The 20,678-nt window shown below is 37.0% G+C and overlaps 1 protein-coding gene across 4 annotated transcripts in view; it reads left to right on the top strand.

Annotated features, from left to right (window-relative positions):
- Positions 1 to 19,658, top strand: part of FAM135B (family with sequence similarity 135 member B) — a 205,570-nt gene extending 185,912 nt beyond the window's left edge. For all 4 annotated transcript variants that reach the window (XM_064706723.1, XM_064706720.1, XM_064706724.1 and 1 more), the window contains 6 exons: positions 194 to 285; positions 2,464 to 2,561; positions 2,883 to 3,034; positions 3,841 to 3,951; positions 6,427 to 6,540; positions 8,318 to 19,658. In XM_064706723.1, the coding sequence (XP_064562793.1) occupies positions 194 to 285; positions 2,464 to 2,561; positions 2,883 to 3,034; positions 3,841 to 3,951; positions 6,427 to 6,540; positions 8,318 to 8,523 (773 nt within the window). In that variant the 3' untranslated portion in view covers positions 8,524 to 19,658. The remainder of the gene's footprint in view (positions 1 to 193; positions 286 to 2,463; positions 2,562 to 2,882; positions 3,035 to 3,840; positions 3,952 to 6,426; positions 6,541 to 8,317) is intronic.
- Positions 19,659 to 20,678: the final 1,020 nt, after the last annotated feature.

Below are 20,678 nucleotides of genomic sequence, written 5' to 3'. Positions count from 1 at the left end.
AGGTTCAGCCCACCTGGGCAGGCTGTGGGAATTCCTGCTCTCTTGCTGTTTCAATGCATGATCCTGAGGTGTGATAATGTTCTTAGCAGCACTTAGCAAGAGCTCCATGGTGTCAAGGTTGTTGTGTTAAATTGACTATATATTGGTTACTTTTCTGTTGGATTGCATCTTATAAAATACCATTTGTTCCTAGGTAACAGTGCAGATCTGCGGCTGGTAAAGACTTTTATTGAACTGGGACTTCCTGGTGGAAAACTGGACTTCCTAATGTCTGAAAGAAATCAGGTAGAACAGAGCTAATTTCTGTCTTCCTTTCGATTGCTGAAATAGTGCCTTCAGCAAAAGCGTTTTCACCACCTGAGTGAAACAAAAGCCCTGGGGAATTCAGGGAGTTTTATGTAGTATTTAGTGCAAAGGCTTGGTTCTATTCCTGTCTAATTTGATAGGGTGCTCAAACCTATTGGAAAGCATCCCTGGCATTAAAGTCAAAGGCAATGACATTAGCAGTAATAGGACTAGACCTCAGAGGAAAAAAACGGATTTATCCTGCCAGTTTGCAAACTTGGCAGCCTGGTGCCTCTGCAACACAGCACCAACAGAAAGCAGCAGGTTTAGTGGTGCTAAATTCCTTGAGGATGTGAAATATCCAGCAGGTGTCAGCTCCCTTTGCTGAGAATGAAAGAGAAAGATTCTTTGCTGCATCAGCCATTGTTTCTCCTGTTGCAGTGTTTGTGGGATTTATTTCCTTGAATGATAAAGAAATGTCTTCCAGAAAAATTGATTGCTGGTCTAGGTAGAGAAACAGAAATGAATCCTGTGCTTTGCCTGGCAGTGGAGCCATATTTACTACCAAAGGCCTAACTTTATGCACAAGATAAGGATTTCCATTGTGCAGTCAGAAACATTATTCTGATTTATGAGTACCTGAGAAACCTGAGTTAAAACTTTCTAACCTTGTTTGTTCAAAAGCTTTTATATTTTGAAGTGGCTGGTTGGTGTTCATGTGTGAACTTGCCACTTCCAGCGCACAGCTCTGTCAGCAGCAGAACTGGAGAGTGAATTTAAGCAAGGTGAAAATAGTCAGGAGACCACTTCACACTTCCATCAAGGCCTCTTCCAAGAGAAGAGAATGTTTTCAGAGAATGAAACATACAATATTTGTATTTCTCCAGAGTCCATAATGGAAACTATTTAGAGATCTTATTGTCTGGGAAAGTGGGGAAGTTCTCACAGCACTGGAAGTGGAACGTAGGTGACTTGATGGCTATTTTAATGTTATAAAGCATCTCATCACTGTTTTTCCCTTCTCTGAGAACCACACTGAAAATGACCCAAGAAACCAGTCGTTTAGCTGGTTTGCTTTATAGAGAAAAATTCAAATCACTTTTTTAGGCATTTATTTGTGATGCATTTGACAAGCTCAGTCAGGCTGAAATGATAGTAAAGAATGGAGATATAATCAGGTGAAATATGACACTTGACATATTTTGGTTATGATTAACATTCGGGCTGATATTCTTGCACTTTTAAACAACATGAAAGGTTTGGGATAATGAGCCTAGGAGGAAATCATTAATTATCAATGCAGACAAAACAAACAAGCAGAAGGTTACTGGACTGTTTTTAGTTTATGAGAACATTTATTTTAAGTCTGTGCTGCAAAGTGAATATCGACATGTTTTCCTGTGCAAGAGCTGCAATTAGCAAGATGAGTTGTGTCACAAAAGCATTAATTACTCATATGTTTCAAAAGCATTAATTACTCATTTCTTTACTCTGAATAGCTGTTCCAACATTTGATGATTGTTTTGTGACATCTCATTAGTTAGGAGTTTGATTTAGAGTCCTGTTGGATCGCCAAATTACAAAATTCTGAATAAGATCTGCCTGTAATTGTATAGACTGGAAATATATTGCTTGTTTTATTGTCTCACAACTGGCAGTACTGTTGCAAGCAACAAATTATTCGTCTGTCTCTCGCACTCATTCTCTTACTGATGACTGTTGAATAACAAATAACACACAGCATTTGATTGAGATAGCCAAATAATTTTGTGATTACATCCTTAGCATCAACATAACCGTCGTGTCAACGTATAATCCTGTAAAGTATTTTGTTGTAGTAATCTGTTGAATCCTAAATGCCAAAAGCTTTTCTTTCATGTGCAGACCTTGGTATCTAGAGCAGCTGAGCATTAGCAGCTCTCACCAGTGTCAAGTCAGGCTGCTTTAGCGTCATGCTTATGATTCTGGAATCACTCAGCAACCTCTCTCAAAGGAGAACTTCAGTTTAAAATAGGATCTGGAGACTGAGAAAAATCTCTCTTCTTCCCCCTTGAGCATGTAAAAAGAAAATTTGCACTGTTTTTTTACATTTCTGCTTGAATTTGACTTTAAAAATAACATCAGTCTGCAAGAAGTGTAATATATTTTAATTCATGAACTCATTTAATTTTTCAACAGACTGATACTTTTGCTGATTTTGATACAATGACTGACCGGTTATTGGATGAAATTATTCAGCATATCCAGTTGTACAACCTCTCCATATCCCGAATAAGGTAAGCTTTATTAGATAACAAATAGTGTGCAACTGTTTGAGTTACATGAGCAACATCCAGTGAAATTAGCTTTTCCTAAAGTGCCCTGTGTCAAAAGCCATTGAATCAGTGAGATTAATTTTTACATTCTTATAGATGAGAATGTAAGATTCTGATGAAAGAGAATCTTGTCGGCAAAAAAAACATTAAATGATAACTAAAGGATCTTATTGAAAGTCCTGACAGAGTCTTCCCTCCAGAGCCATTTGTGCCATCTTTGTGTTTATTTCAAAGGAAACACAGATGGGTTTCTTAATAATGTAATTCTTTCTTTCCCAACAGTTTTATTGGACATTCCCTTGGTAATGTCATCATTCGATCTGTACTAACTCGCCCCAGGTTTCGCTATTACCTCAACAAGTTACACACCTTCCTGTCCCTCTCTGGGCCTCACCTGGGAACCCTTTACAACAACAGCACTTTGGTTAGTACAGGTAAGAGTTGATGGGAAAGTTGACTGGCTGTGGTCCACATCAGAGTGCATGAGAGGGCAACAACTGGATGTAGGAATTTATTGTAATATGACTTGTACCTTGAAGTTTGGGAAAATATTTGATGAAGACTTCAAACCTTCAAACTTCAGAAAACAAATTTCAATTTTAATATCTACAAGGTCCATCATATTGCTCCCTGGAAAGCTCAGGGGTGTGCAGCAGTGAGAGATGAACCTTAGTTTCCACTTAGTCTCCCACTTCTCTGTTGCAAATAAAGAGAGGCATCTCCATAAAAAAGATGGAGATGAAAAAGAGACATTATTATGGAAATGCAATGTCCCACGTTTCAGTCTTCCTGAGTATTTTTCTGATTACCATGAGACAACCGCAGAATCATAGAATAGTTTGGGTTGGAAGGGCCCTTAAAGATCATCTAGTTCCACCCCTGCTATGAGCAGGGACATCCCCAATTAGAACAGTTTGCTCCAAGCCTTGTTCAACCTGACCTTGATTATTTCCAGGCATGAGACATTTGCCACCTCTCTGGGAAACCTTTTCCAGCACCTCACCACCATCATTATAAAGAATTTCTTCCTTATATATAGCCTAAATCTACCCTCTTTTAGTTTAAAACTGCTGTCTCTATCCTGTGAGACCCTTAGACTTTTCTCCCTGTTAATTAGGAGTGTAAGAACAGACAAGACTTCTAGAAAATTACAGTGCTATCCTTACTATAGGCACATGTCTTTAACTCTCCTGCTTGATGATTTAGGAAGGATAAAAATATGCACCAATTTTCATTCCAGGTCTATGGCTAATGCAGAAGTTAAAAAAGTCAGGGTCGCTTTTGCAACTGACCTTCAGGGACAACGCGGATCTACGCAAGTGTTTCCTCTATCAGCTCAGCCAAAAAACGGGTGAGTGGGGCTTGATGAGACTTGCAAATGCCAAGGGCTATTCCATGGGCTTGTGCAGGATTGTCCTATTCTCCAGGGAGCTAAGGAAATCTGCATTTTGTCAATGATCTTTCTTTAAACATGCTTTTTTGAAGGGTTGCCCTGTCTAAAATCTAATATCAATTTCATCTGCGCATTTTTTCTGTGAAAGTTATCAGATAACGTCTTTGCCAAAGTGTTAGCGTTAAATAAGACCTTCGTGCTGTAGTAAACATGCACCTGAGCTTATATTCTGTGAGACAGAAACATCATTCTTGACCGGCCATCATTCCTTAATTTATGCTATGAGATGAACACCATTTTTCCTCTTTTATTATTTTTTTGTAAGTTTAACATCTCTTGTCTCTGGGAAATATGACTCTGTGAGATGAAGAGCAAATTTTATTCATGTCTATACTGACACTTCTGTACTACAGAGAGAGATGTATGGCCTCACACTAGAAAAATTATGTCTGAATAGAGAATCTTTTCTCCTATTCTTTAGTCTGTCATGAATAAATTAAATAAATCAGGTGTTTCTTGAGAAAAGAACGCAAGCGTGATCCTTCTGTTGAAGCAGTTGTTTTCTTTTAAGTTATTTTTAATATTGAGTGTGAGCAAACTGGTGCTAAGTAGGTAGTGACAAGGTCACTACTTGAAGTTTAATTCTTTTCTCATACTTTTGTACACTGCTAATAGGAAACAAAGACTATGTTAATATAAATAGAACATCTAAATCTCACAGATATGCTACATAACTCAATCAATGACAGGAAGCTGATGTAAATTGGTGTTATTTGAATTTTCCCTTTGATTCCCTAGTTCTTATTTCCATGGAATATAGCTGATAACTGCTTTACTACTGTCAAGTTAAAATAAAATTGCGTCTACACAAAAAGTTCATTTTAACTTCCCAAGCAATGAATTCCCAAGCATGTGTAGTGAGTCAAAGCAATTTGCTGCTTGTTAGCTTGGTAGACTGGAGATATAAGGGGCTATAAATGCATGTGCTGTCCTTGAAAGTGGAGAAAGCAGAAATTTAAATGTGAAGAGAATTGTCTGTAAAGTCAGAATCACCTGGATAGATGCTTAGGCAAAATATCTGAAGATATAGACATGTCCATATGTGAATATATGAGCTGGCATACTGATTCTATAGAGAGATGTCCCTACCCTGGCATCCTGCTCCCAAAAGAAGTGGGGAGAACCTACAGAGGGAGAAATGCCAGAAGCAGTGCTGTGCTTACATTGCCAGATGACTCTTTAAGCCTCCACAATTTCTGGCTTTCTTATTAAAGTAGATGTCCCTGCTACCTTTCAATCTCCTTAACAAGTGTTCCTCGTGCTTGTTGTGAAAACAAAAATCAAAACAAAATCCACAATAAAATATTCGTCCCTGCTGAACCTCTTCACACAAGGTTTTAGTTATGGTAACACTCACTGGGGCTTCTATCTTTTACTTCAGACGAATTTGCAGACTCAGTTGGTTTGATTTCACAAGAAGAAAATGATAAACACCTTAAGACAGGTTTTGTAAAGGCAGCCAGCAGGACTTTTCATTGTGGTGGTGATGGTCAGATTTTCTATGAAAGTATAGAAATCATAGTTGTGGAATCATAGAGACATGAATGGGCCTTCAAGATCATCTGGCTCCAATCCCCTGCAATGGGCAGGGACTCCTTCCACTAGACCAGGCAGCTAAAAGCCCCATCCAGCCTGGCTCTGGTTCTGGACCACTTTCCCATAAGAGAGAGGGAAAGATGAAGGACAAACCCACAGCTCTTCTGTGTTCAGGATATTCTCTGAACAAGTAGGTTATGTCATCAATATACATTTTCTTGCGTTTCTGTTAAATGTGGGTGATGGAGAACTCAAGTGACCATAGACAGGTCAAACAGCAGGAGCTCATCAGTAGCCCCATTAGCTCCAGGGAAGAGGCAGGATGTAGGGTTTTCAGTTGTTGTACCAGCAGTGTGGATTTGTCAAGTGACTGCTGCATACAGGGACTGGATGGACCCTAAGACTCATTCAACACCAATGTAACAGTGTGATATTATAGCAATTCTTTTTCTTCTCTATTTTGTTTGAGAATTGTACTAATTTATGGTGTTATTTTTGAACTTGATCATGTTTAGAGGTATAAATATTTGCAAGAATAAGGTTTTAATGAAAGTGTTTTTTACAGACAGTCCTTACTTTTCCTTGTTGACATACAATTAATATGTGTGTGTTGATAAGTAACAAATAGTTCACAGAAGCAACAGAAACGTGTATAAGCTGTTATGAATATTTTTAATATCCTGTTACATGTTTTAATAATTATAATCTATTTTGCACTGTAGGTTTTCAAAAGCCTTTGAATGTGAAATAATCATGCTGACAATCATACAATCAAGCTGTATTATTTTTCATCACTGTGCTTAATTGTGATTAATGTATTTAATATGTTTGCCATAGGTCTTCAGTACTTTAAAAATGTTGTGTTAGTGGCCTCACCCCAAGACAGATACGTACCTTTTCATTCAGCAAGAATAGAAATGTGCAAAAATGCACTTAAGGACAGACACACAGGTATGTTTAAGTTCATTTATATATTCCCAAGGCTGCTGAAGAATTGCATTTCTGTGCAACTGAGGTCATTACATTAGAAGGGTTTTTCATCAACATGATGAAAACTGAAATGTTTATTTGATAAGGAAGAAAGTGTTCGTTTCCCACAGGAAATTACTGAAATCAATAAAAGAAGCTTTTCAAGAAGCTCTTTTCCTGATGAAAACAAATTTCAATCAGGTCATAATCAAAGGTTTCTTACTGCTTCCTCCCCTTCCCTCTAATTTTTTTTTTAGATGTTAAAACTAGCTCTTGACAATGTTTTAATGTAGTCTAGTGATTTACTTGTACTGTCTCCTCTTTCTTTCACATAATGAAATCTTTCTCAACACATACAAAGTAAGGGGGGTTTCCCTTTGTTTGTAATAGAGTTTAAATGACTGCAAGATAATTTAAGGGACAGATCTAAAATATTTTTTTTTGTAATAAAATCTGTAAAACACATTAGGACTCACACCACCAGAGGCCCTCCTGTGAGCTCAGGCTGTGTGTATTGCTTTTGTTATTAGCAGTCTTGTTCATTTATAAAATGTTTCATGGCCCCAGTTTGATGCCACATCCAGGAATAATGTTCAGTGCAATTTCATACCCATTTCACATACGTGATTACTTAGAAATGGAGGTATTCTTTGGAAGCAGAAAGAGACACACAGGTCCAATAATCAGCATAGTTGCCTTCACACCTCTTACTTAAATGACAGCTCTTTCTACCTACTTCAGACATTAATTAAAAGGAAATTCTTCAACTCACCTACAGTGGTTGTTCCTTGGGTACATATTTATCTAATAGAAGGGAAATCATTACATTTATCAATACATCAGATCATTTATCTGCAAATGTTTCCTGAGCCATTGTTTCTGCCCCTATAAACACCTCAACTATCTCTACATTATTCCTTTCCTGCGTTAGAATCAGCAGAGAAATCCAAATGGACTTGTGTCATGCCAGACCCTCTCACATTTGAATTTATAGCCAGTATGAGTCCAACCCCACTCCCTTAAAAGAAGCATGAGCATTTTCTTCACTGACAGAGGAAAGGCTGAGGATGTCCCAGGCTCATGCTAAGCAGCTTCAGCAGATCCCTCCTCATGGCCAGTACCTCCATTAGATGAGCACTGTATGGCTGAATGTGGCCCATGTTGATGGAGTGACAAAACTATCCTTTGTCTCCTAAAAAAGGAAAAAAAGCCCAGATGTTTCTTTCCTCAATTAGGTAAAAAGACACCTCATAGGACCTTGTGGACTTCACCTCAAACTTAAGGATAGCCAATTGGACAGAAGCCAGAAAGTCCCACCTAAGCAATTGATTAGAAAAGGAAGAGAACAAAGAAACTAATTGCTTTTGTGGGGTATTTTACGAGGAGCAAGAACCTTTTGCACTTGGCTCAGTGTTTCTCTGTAAAGAGTTTTGTTATTTTGCCTTTTATTAAAACTTTTCTGTTTCCAACACGACCACAGAAGCCATCCTGCTGATTTTATGCCTTCTAAGGTAGCTGAGCTATCTTGGGTGTGATATAAATCTCCAAGAGCTTATAAGACCTAGCTCAAAGAAACCATATATCAGAGCACCACTCTGGTATACCTGGCAAATCTTTGAACTGGATTGCTGTCTCTTTCATTTATTTTGGCCTTGCTTTCATTTTCCTTCTTACTGAGACTATAATTAAATGACACTGGAAGAAAAGAGAGGATCTGGGAGCTTTGGTGTGTAGTTGTGATATCTCAACCCTTTTTCAGGTCCTGTTTACGCAGAAATGATCAACAACCTTCTCCAGCCTTTGATTGGGGCCAAGGACTGCACGTTGATCAGACACAACGTGTTCCACGCTCTGCCTAACACCGCCAACACGTTGATAGGCCGGGCTGCCCACATTGCCGTGCTGGACTCCGAACTTTTCCTGGAGAAGTTTTTCCTCGTGGCAGGACTCAACTACTTCAAATAGTGCCTGAAGTACGGGGTAACAGAGGCCAACCTTTCCATTGGGTGGAGGACACTTCCTTAGCCAACAGAGTGCAATGTTAGAAATGAGATCAGGTGGGACTTCCAAACTTTCCATTTCCATTTCTCTTTTGGAGAATAAAGTGCTATGGCTTTAAGGCATTCAAGCTTCCAAGTATTGGTGCTTTTGGAAGAAATAAATATTCCTCTTCAGTTTCTATGTTTTTTGTCCACATAAAGACATGAGCCACTTCTGAAGTACAGAATCAGAATAAGAAGGTTAATTCTCTAAATGTGATTGGACCAATATAATTCCCATTTCTTTTGAATATTAAACCAGGAACTTGTCTGTCCTTGATTTACTGTATTAACAAAGCTCTACATTTGTAGCACTTTTGGGGTAGTTAACACACAAGGAAACAAGTGTATGTGAACTCAGGTTTAAACCTTCTTTGTGATGAACTGAAAAGTCTGAAAACCATTTATGAAAGTTTCAGTCTTTCTGTTTGATGGAAGAAAATATTTGAATGGTTCCATTACTGGTAATACTTTGTAACATACAAATTGTACATTCAAATGATGGAAAGAAGCAAAGTATTTTACATAGAATGAAAAAATATTGATATTTGTCTTTAAAAAGAAGCCCCAGCTGTATTTTGGGAAGAATTAATTTGTGTTACAAGCTGCCAAACCAAGAGGATTATATTGGATTACTTGTTAAATATCAGTGGCATCTGTTAACATTTCTTCTGTTTACGTTTATAGAGGATCATAACTGACTGTGTTACAATTCTAAAGTTAAAATTTTTACGTTTGCATTTGTATCTAAGTTCATTTGTTCCAAAAATTTTCTTTTTTTTAAAAAATTTATTACACTGATATGGAATTCAGTCTAGCCAGTTATACGCTTGAAAACCCCAAATATTTGGAAAAATAAAGGCTGAAGATATAGAATCGTAAGTGTGGAAAGCTTTAAAAATATAAGAATGTCTTAAGATCCTCTGCAATACTCTCTACATGCTTTGTTAATGCCCATTTGCAGTGCTGTATACAGTCCTAATTATTATATGGTTACAGCTGGTTGAACTATTTAAAACTTTATTCATGCAATGTTATCTAGGTTGTTTTTAAGAGTTTTGAAAAAGAACATATTTCCCAATTATTAATTTTTTTATTAAATTTATAGTAGGATTTTTATCACAAAGTTATCAGATTTAAAGTGACAAATTTCAATAACTTTCTGTGCATTTTCATAACATTTTCATGAATTTTCAGTGTCACAGGAGTTTTTTGAAAAAAGAGAAAGCGAATAATTCTTCACAATTATTTTTGTTTAGAAGGCAGGCAATTTTTTAAAACAACTACAATTTGTTTAAAAATGAAAATGAACAAGTCTCCATATATTCTAGCAATGACTATAAAAAATTACACAGTTGGGTTTAGGTGTCAAGACTCCCATCAGTAAACTAAGATCAAGATGGTGGGGATTTCTGAAATAAGAGAATACAAAATGAAAACAAAATACATCACAGCCACAGGGAAATATTTGTAGTTGCAAAAAGTAAAACGAATTTTTTCTCAAAAGAAAAAAAAGTGAAAACCACAAAATTACTTCAAGAAAAGAGTTTATGCTGGTAAAGGAAAAAGGCTGGCTTGATAACTGATGCATGTTTTTAAAATAGGAAGGAGAAAGAAGGTAAATACCAAAAGGTGAGACTAAATCACCTGAAAAGAAGTATTACACATAAAATCCTTGTGCCCTCATAGAGGCAGAAATTCTATGGGAACAATTCCATGGTGTGATTCAATGTTGACAAGTTTCTTAAACAATACCTCAGTACTTGAATTAAATAGGTACATACTATTGTGTCTCACTCTCTCTCTCTTTTTCTCTTTTTTCCTTACAGATTGACTGTTAAATGTTAACAGTCAGTTCTACTCAGTTAACAAATGAATTCTATCAGGAAACCTGTGGTTTCCACTTCTTGTTTGGGAATTCTTTCTCACTTTTTGGCCTCAGCAGTCTAGTGCCAGCTGCACAGACATATCACAACTTCTTCCTCAGTAAATTGTCTACAGAATTTTAAATATAATGGGACATGGAGGTTGAGCTGTTATATAGTGCAGCCCTTTTGAGCCAGGAGTAGTACTCCTTTATGGAAAAACAGGAAACAAAAGCAACTTCTAACCATAAGCAACCTCCAGTGTGCTGTGTGAGGGTCTAGTCCACTTGTAGAAAATGTTCATGAGTCTGCAAACTGAAAATTTTGAAAAACATTTAGAAAGAAGTGACTTTACACCTATATACATGCCTGCTGTGTGAGTGTACACAGTCTATTCAAAGAAGTTTGGTTATTTCCAGATCTCACTCACCAGCTCTCACAGTCCTGGGTCTGACAAAAAACCAGTGTAGCTGTTCTTATACTCAGATTGCTTTGGACAGCATTCCCAGACTTCTGTTTGCATGACTCTGAGAGAATGGACATGGGAAAAGGTCTCTGCTTTGGTGCAGGAGGTGATGAGTGTTTCCAAGTTCACTTTGGTGTTCTGTACTCCCACCAGTGCTTTGACTGATGGATAAATATACCTAAAGATGTCAGGGTTCCTATTCATATAGAATCCTCTGATGGCTCAGTCAGACTTCAGAGTTGGAGTTGGATTGTTTATAGACTTGGATCAGGTCCACATAACTGACATCTTGTGCAGTATGGAAGAAAGCTCCTGTGGAACATCATAAAAATCTGGGAAGTATCATTCCTGTCAAATGATAAGACACAGATTTTATCATCCTTGGCAGAACACTGTGGGGTATATTGGCAGTAGTGGTCTAGTTGAGCTTCCATTTTAAGTTCTCAGAATAGCCTCCCTCACTTTTTCTTCTTTTATTCTTTTTAGTGGGATATTGCCTCTAGGTACTATGAATCCACTCAATTTTATGACAATACTGCAAAGAAATCTCCATTATCATTATAATATAAATAGTATATAAGTTCTTGTACTTCATCAAAGTATAGTCATCAGCATGGACTTATTTTCCATGGAAAGAAATATACAGCAAGAATTATCCTCATAAAAATTAGCAAAGTGCCCAGTTAGCATCTTTGTTTTTGTCACAACCTTTGGAATTTCAATATATTGTCCTTTCACATAAAGCCTTTTAAAATACATTTAAGTACATTTGCAGTATTTCTACAAGGATTTTCCCCACAAACTACACAAATCCCCTTTGGCTTCCTCTGTCTATGGGGGCAGGGCTTAAACTCTTTAGTGAAGTACTCATATTCATAGGGGAATAAGAGTTATTCAGGACCTTGGACAGAGGGACAAACGTGTTTTTCTTTTATATCTTGTCAATATTAATGTCAGCTGTATTTGAAGTGAAACTCCCTTCAATTCTAAAGGATTCTTCAGTTAAGTAAAAAACAAAGCCAGCATTCTAAGGCTGTTTTTTTTAAGCATCTAAAAAGCTTAAAACTAGTAAGGAGAAGGATCTCCAGCAGGTGAAGTGTATTTGGCTATTGAGGCTTTCTGGCATCAGAGGTGAAGTGTGGGCTGTAGCCCAGATGAGCAAGTTCTCTGAGGGGAAGGTGATAGCCCATGTGAAAAGAGGAGCAGGGCCAGCAGATGTCAAAGCTTTGAAAGACAGAGACAAAGACAGAGGGATGGAAGAAAGACAAGAAGTCCCTGAAGCAGACTATAACACTTAAGAGGACTGAAATGTTAAAATGAATTTAAGAACTTGAAAACAGTGTGGTTATAAAATATCCATATAATATCTATATATCTATAATTCGATGATCATGCCTTTATTAATAGCTGAATAAATTTTTCTCTGATATTCTACATCTCCTAGAGCCCATTTCTCCCCAGTTTGAAAATAATTTAATATCTTCTGAAATGGATTTTTTAAAGTAACGAAGGAGAGAAATTGCAGCATTGACTAAGTGTGTGTAGATGAGGGATAAAATAGTAAGTTCCTTCTGCATCTGGGCTAAGGATTTTCAAGGAGTTGGTTTTCAATCTTGTGGAAAAAGAGAACCCCATCTCCCGAATCATTTGGAATTTTTTCTTCTTGGAGAATTATGGAATTTTTCCTATTTAATTTACTCACCTAATTTGTGCTTAAAAACTTGTTGCAAAATGAATTTGTTCTACTAAAATAAAAGGCCTAATTTCTATCTGTAGTCAGTGAAGAGAGGTGGGTGCTACTGAAAATCTGCAGGAGTGATCCTGATTTGTGCTTTGGTAGCATTTAGGGTTATTTATCTCCGTTCCTTATCAAGGTAATTTATAATGAGACACACTTTCTGGGTGTCTAAGACATCAACAGGAACTGGAGGGTCAGCATTTGTGGACTGGATTACTTCAATTTTTCATACATGGGTGCAAGCTTTGACTTCATACCTTGACCAAAACCAGACATTTATGATATGAATGAGGCTCCTTTAAAATCTGTCAGGGAATGAGTCTTTTTCTGGCCTCCAATGAATGCTCATTTTCCCTTTAATGAATTAAAATCAAAATTTGTTTTCAAAATCAGGTCTGTTCACTAAAAATAGAGGAAATTGAAATTTTTTAGCTTTAAAGGATTATTTTCTCAAGACTTGAAACCTTAGCACAGAGTTTTGGAATTACCTACACAAATTCTGAGCACTATTTAACTTCAAAGCATTTCATAAATATCCACTGACCAATCCTCTTCACTGTTCCCTTGCCAGAAAAGAGCCACACTTGAGACAGAAAGCTATCACAAGACAGTGTGAAAACTGGGAATTCAAGTTTCCATTAGAATTTGTAGTTTTCTTCCGGGCTTTTTGCATGTTAAAAAAGAAAAAGGAAGTTCTCTTGCTTTCTGCCTCTGCATTTAAAATAGTGAGAGTGTTGATGAAGGAGAAAGATGAGAACTTCTAATAACAGGGTTAGACACTTGTGAAGTCTTATGCAAATATCCCATGAAATTTAATATATAATGAATAGTCATGGAGCATTTCTGAGGCAGTCTCAGCATGCCAATATGTGTCAGCCTAGCTGAACGATTATTTTCTTTGCGGACTTAAATTTCCATTTACAAATTATCATCAGAACAGCTTGACATATTTCACTCCAGCTGGTTATTTAGATGCAAAAGGTCATGTCTATAGAGAACTCTTATGGAGTGCTTTTCTTTATTTCAACACACATGCTCAGCAGTTTTGATAGTCAATGTTATTTTATTGACAGTTTCTTGCTAAATTTATATCCTCCTCCAAATTTTCAGTGTTTATTTAATCATTGAATTGTTTTTAAACTATAAACCAGAAAAAATACAGGTTTGTTTGAGTTAGTGTTCATCTTCTTTAATGCAATTACTTTATGGCTGTAGTACCACAGTCTCAGGACAAATAACCACTGAATTAAAAATTAGACCATTGATGTTTGGAGTAATGAAATTCCTAATGGGGTGATTGATTAACTGCAGTTCACTCTCCTCTGGTTTGGTTTTGCCTTTGGGATCAAACATAACCACTGCAAGGTTCTGCCCCTGGCTTTGTTCATGGTTCCCTTAATTTGCAATTCCTTTGAGATGCCTAAATTGCCCTAAACTACTGTTCTTTGTCCAGACATTCCCATTTTCGCTTGATCACCTTTCCATGACCTGACTGTATCTCTTCCATGTACTGTGAAGTCTGTGCAGACAAGGATTCACAAATATATCCAGCACTGCCATTCCATTTCTCCTGGGGTGGGACATTGTGCTCACACATTCATTCCAGTCAATTTTCTCAGTCCTTTATGAAGACTGCCATGCACCCATCCAGACGTGTTACAGATGACAGAATATTTTGTTTCAGAAGGAGCAGCTGGAAGTATCCCTGTATAATTCCTGTTCAAAGCAGGATTATCATGAATCTCATTGTAAGGTCAGCCATATATTTCTCTTGCTGGATATTAAAAACATCTGGTGATGGATATACTACAGCTACTCTGGAATACCTGCTCAATTGCTATATATCACTCCTAGGGAAAACAACCAAGCAAACAACAAAAATTTTTTTTTTAAAAAATCCAATTTAAACTTTCTGAGCTGCAGCTTTTTCTGTTACCTTTTTTTATCCCACCTTTTTATTCCATGGGGTTGTTCTTGCCTCTGGTACAGTTGTAACTTCTTTTTCCATGCTTTCAGTCAGCTCTTTGTCACTTGGTATATTTTGTGCTAGGCTAGACAAGCCTAATTCAGTCTGTGCTCAGAAGTTGTGTGTTAGAACCCCTCATTGTCTTGGCAATCTTTCGTTGGGCCCCTCAAGTTCCACAACCCTGAACTGGGTTTAAGAGGCACCAGGAACTGGTAAAGTGCATTGGATGGTTGCTCTGCTGCAGACTGGTGCCTTTTTCCTGCTCAGGAGGGCCTCTGGCTGCTGGCACTCATCCCATCCTCTCCCTGTCTGAGGCTTTAATCCAAAGAGATGGAGCTGTTCTCCTGTTGCCACAACTAGAATCTTCCATCCTCCTCTGAATTAATTTTTACTTTGGGCACAGATATTGAGGAAGCCCAGTGTGACCAGGGCTGCTGATGTTTCTTCTCTGTTTTAGGAATCCTGTGTAATTCATTTGCACTTCCCCAAGAGAAATCCGTGCACTGAATAGAAATTCTTATGAGAAGAGTTTAATCAGTGTTAAATAGTTAGAATGCTTTAAATGCAGATGAGTCAGGCCTTCCCCTCATAGGACAGAAGCATAAAGAATAAATATGTATAAACTCATCTTATGCAAAAGGTCAGACTAAATTAACTTCCGCTACAGCCTTGAAACTTGATTTCTTTGCTTTTGAAAATTCAATTCTCTACTTTCACCCGAAGTGCTGCAAAATGCTCTTATCTGAGTAGCAACCTAACCATATCTTTCTGAAATGGATTTTCACATATGCATATATATTCCATAAGTCCAATGTTTCTATGCTACTTGCATGGAGTTTCATGTCTTCAAGTATATTCTGCCTCTTCAAATGTGAAACTATGGTACAATGAACTCTTGCTATAATGCACCATGCCTTCCAGTCTTTGAAAGATATCAGCTACAAACACAGAAAAGTTATGCAAAAGAACAAAAAAAAAAAAAAAAAAACAAACCCTCTTCACCACATGAAAGTCCGGTCTTCGGTAATTGTCTTTTATTTTGGAGTGGGTGGTTGGAATATTGTGATGGCCTTGCTTTTTTTATTCATCTTGTAAATGGGGTTGCATTACTAACAGTTTTTGTGCTGAAAATTCCCATATTTCAAGCAACTAATTTAAGAAATTTATCATTCCTTCCTGAAAGCATAAGTGCTATTAGGAATCTACCTGTTCCAGCACTTACTTACTCTTTGCTACTTTTATATGGATAAGACTATGTGCATCATTTCCAGCTGTGCAGAAAGGCCAAGGCATTTCTGACACTATTAAATATGCAGCTACTTGAATGGGAAAGGTTGAGTGGGGATGTTTTTGATGTAAAATGAGTTATCACTTTCAGTAAAAATGCTGATATAAACATAGTTCTTGTATGTAATCTCTCCCATATGATGTGTACCCCAAATACTTGTGTAAACAGAAGGTGTCTTTTCCCATAGGAGGTGAACCTGTGTTCCCATACACAGTGTATATATTCCATACCATAGCATACTTAGGAGGAAGCTGGTGGTGATCATTCAGTCAAACGGGTTTCTGTTGCTTTTGGGGACAGTTTACATTGGTTGTCCTCAAGAGCTCTTGTGAAAGAGCCATTTCTTGGCCTCATCCACATCCTGTGAAAGAGCCATTTCTTGGCTTCATCCACCTCATTGGAGGAGACAGGCTGTTTTGTGCAGTGATTTGTCAACCTCTTGGCACACCATTAGCTGACAAAGCTTATCTAAGCAGCCATGAGTTTGATGTGTGTTATCTACCAGCCCCATGGTTTCTGTGGTCAATGCAACATGTCAAACTGAGCTGCTCTGTCTCCTAAGACAGGAAACCTGTCTCTTAATTTTCCTTGACATTCATCCTCTTCAACCAAGCATTCATTTTTAAGCTGGTAGATCAATGATTTATCAGCTTTGCCACTCTTATTAATTTTAGTCTTCTATATATTTGACTATGCTTCCAGTTTTGGAAATTAGCTATTTCCTTTTTCTGCAGTTAAATCTTCTTATGAAATATGAAGGAAATCAGTCAAGAAGTCTGGACAAGCCATGGTATTCCATTGCCACTGCATGTCGGGAAAAAATCCCACACCACTGAAAACCCACTAGTATTCGTAGAGTATCTTGTGTTCATTTACTAATGGGTTTGTTTTGCCAAGAAAAAACATGCACTAATGTTTTGTCCCATTCCTTTTTGGGTCTCCAGGTGAGTCAGAGTCTAGATATAGCTCTGACAGACTGAGGAGAAAGCAAAGATAAACCCTTCTTCTGTCTAGGATGTGACAGGAATATACCCCAATGAGGTGGCAGTAATGACAGAGAAATCAAAAAGAATACCTTCCAAAATCCCATGCATTTTATCAAAATAAATCACTCTAGAATATTATTGGATTTTTGGTAAAAGTGTCAGGTCAAAACACAGATCAGCATATTCTAAAACACAAAGTTAAGAAGTGAATTGAAAATTATGTTGATATTTTTCTACTTGGATTTGTCTCTAATAATAAGATTCCTTACAAGTGGAACAACTTAACCGAAAAGTTGTTCCCTTGGACTTGAGCAATGAATCTATTTATTACTGTCTTAGATTCTGGCATCAGTCGTCTTTATAACTCCCTTAAAATATACTCCAGTCCTTTAAAAAACTGAAAATCTGATCTTAAATCTCTACCTTTCAATTATGTTTAGACAATTAGCCACAGCATCTGAGACAGCAGACAATTAAACTTTTTCTATATACAGAATTACCTTCAATGAACAATACAAGCCTTAAATGGGAAAGACTTGTGTGTTGGGAGATCTTCTTTCTTGTTTAGAAGAAGTTTATGCTGATGAGTCTAATTTAGCTAATAAAGTTAGCTGAATTCTGTCTTCTTTCTTAGCCCTCTGTTCCATGCTGCAAATTCAGGCACTTAAAATTAAACATTCTAGTTTGTTTTACAAACAAAACACATCTCTGAGGAAGGTTTTGATTGATGTGTTATCTTTCCCTGTATGAAATGTACAAACACAGTTACTCTGGTTTTGACACTGGAACCATATTCTTGGTTTAATGACACTTTCTTCAAAGTGTGTTAAAATTGTAGCTCTCAAAATCAGACTTTGACTTCTTAATCGGTAAAGTTAACAATGGCAGCAGAAGTAAACACATTTTTACAGCATCTATTCAAATGGATTAATTGGAACACTGCTGGATTAATTCCCAGCTCAATGGTAACACCTAAAATTGGACTTTCACTGTTCCTCAACTGGCATGTGGACTAGAATTCAATGGACAGGAGCATAATTCTGTGAAGATCCTTAGCCTGTGTTTCAGACTTATCTTTTACCTATTTATTAAATATTTAGAAAATACCTCTTGAAATTAAACCCTACTGTTTCCTGTAAATAATTAGCTCTGAAAGTGGTTTTCTATATGCACACTATTACAATTTTTAGTTAACAAAGGCAAGGCTAGAAAATTTTTTGAATGAAATAATATGGTTTGAGGTTTTTTCAAAAAAGCAACTGCCAAATAATATTGGGCTGAGTTTCAAATGAGTAATTTCAGCTTGAAGCATTTCAAATGTATGGGGGTTTTAATCATAAAAAAATTATACAAAATCAAGAGGTTGGCCCCTGAACTTGATAACCATTTGTACTCTTGCAAAGTGGATGTAAAATACTAGCATTGGATTCATGCCCATGTTTGTGCACACAGGCTGCAAAGCAAAGCATCAGAGATATATCCTTCTCCAAGTACTTCCTTTGGGGCTGATTGTTCAGGGCAAGCAATATGCATGATATAATTGGTGCATGTAACAGTAACTACAACATTCTGCAAATTTGAATTTATACAGTAACTTGATATTGAGACTGAACTTTGCAGATGAGTAGTCTATGGTATTTTTAATCATAACCCTTTCTGTGGTCTGAATACAAGTACAGCCGATTCCATCATGTGACACTAGAGTGTGGACTTTTAAATGAGACATTATTATATTTGATTGAGGCAGTTATGTTTCTCAAGAATTATTTCAAATCAGACAGAAGCAGCAATAATTAGAGGTTGAGAGCTTAGAAAATCTGTGCTATTTTTTTAAGACACCAAGATTTACAACACATGGTCTGTCTGCCTCTGTCTAATTTACTTCCCTTTCCCTAATGAACATTTGTCAACTGCCACACACTTCAATTTTCTTTAACTATGTCTGTCAAGATTTAAGTGAGACTTACATCAAAAAACCAAAACTAATCTCACTAAGTGGAAACATGTGAAGTTGAGTCAATTCTGTGATATTTTAAGGAAAATGGAAATGCAAATCAATTTTCTTGGAATGTAGGTTCAGACTCAACAACATTCACAAAGTCTTTATTAAAGGTCTGATCCTGAGAAATGCTGGTCAAATGCACTCTTGGTATAATGGACCAAATCTGCAAGTGGATTGACCTGGTGAAGAGCTTTATACAGCCACAAGATCTTAACAAATGGCAACCAGCAGCATCCATGGCATCTCAAAGTCAGACCACCACAAGATAACAAATGTTCTGAGTTCTTTTTAAGGCCAATTTTCCAGTTGGTCAAATGTGTTTTAAAAGTAATGTCTTTTAAGACCAATGCAGACCTCTCCAAGGGATCAAGTCAATGGATTACTGTGGACAGATCCTTATAGGTTAAGGGAAAGGGCTTTTAATTTTTAAATCTACTACTTTGAATCATGACCATACAAAAAAGCTGAAGAAATCTGACATGGTCCCTTGTATAAATAAGATCATGAATGTAAAGCTTATAATGCCACTGTGAAATTTTAATGCTTATTTATTATGGTTATGATGAAACCTGTATAATAAGATGATGATGATGATAATAATGATAATAATATAATAATAATAATAATGAATAGTCATCAGTGCCAATATGATTCTACTATTTTTCTACATATGCTTTATCGTGGCATTTTGTGTAGCTTGTGTTCTGTGTAAAGAAATGTCAATAAAATCTTTGCTTCCTTTTGTCTGTATTTTCTGTGGTTCTTGATCAGGAAATTCCCTAACCCTTTTGTCCATGTAGCTCACAGCAAACATGATGAGAGTGATAAAGAGAAGTAGAATAAAAGATGCTCAGTTACAAGAAAGTAGATGAGCTATATGAAGTGCTGTGACTGGTGCCTTATCCCTGGAAATGTTCAAGGCCAGGCTGCATGGGGTTTTGAGCAACATGGTCTAGTGAAAGTTGTCTCTACCCATGGCAAGCAGATTGAAACAAGGTGGTTTTCATGTCCCTTCCAACCCAAAATATTATGTGATTCTATGCTTCAGACTGTCCTTCTGTTTGCAGAATGAAAACCATCCCTGACTTATTGAATACAGAATTATGAAGTAAAACAATCATGGCCTGAAAAGCCTGGAACATGGAGCTCTTTTTGACCAGTGAAATAAATAACACTTGAAACAAGGTCTTGAAACAGCAAAACCTTGAAGACAGAAAATCAGTAAATTCTAGGACATTTTGTAGGTGTTTTTATGTTCAATATGTAAGAACGAGTTTCAGGAACGTTATTCATAAGTAGACTTGATTTCCTTTCCTCTGGCCTCATACATTGCAATTGAGAACTTCCTTATACTGGCTCCACAGTTAACAAAAAGTTGTGGAAATGGGTGGTCTGGGATTGGAGGGATTTGCTGTTTCTTCATTACTCTGACCATGTCTATACCAGTTAACCAAACAAATAAAGGATATTTCTGCTCTTACTCTAGCCAAATAGAAAGGGACTCTAGGCATAAGTTCTGGTCTTAACTCACAATTTCCATAAAAATTCATCTGTACTTTAAATTAGTCTCAGCTGTATATCAGCAACATGAGCATCTGTTTATCCTTCTGTCAAGGATATGTCCTTCTCTCTTTGTTTAATTTTTCTCCAGATATTTACAGACTGTTGGTGACATGGGTAGTGCAGTGTTATATAATGGGATACAGACCATTTTATCTAACCTGGGAATTGGAAAGGATGGAAGTGAAGCAGACCAGAGTCCAGGTCCAG

This window comes from Zonotrichia leucophrys, chromosome 2 (genome assembly GCF_028769735.1).
Source record: "Zonotrichia leucophrys gambelii isolate GWCS_2022_RI chromosome 2, RI_Zleu_2.0, whole genome shotgun sequence".
Classification (NCBI taxonomy): Eukaryota; Metazoa; Chordata; class Aves; order Passeriformes; family Passerellidae; genus Zonotrichia; species Zonotrichia leucophrys.
This window is presented reverse-complemented; position numbering and strand designations above follow the sequence as displayed.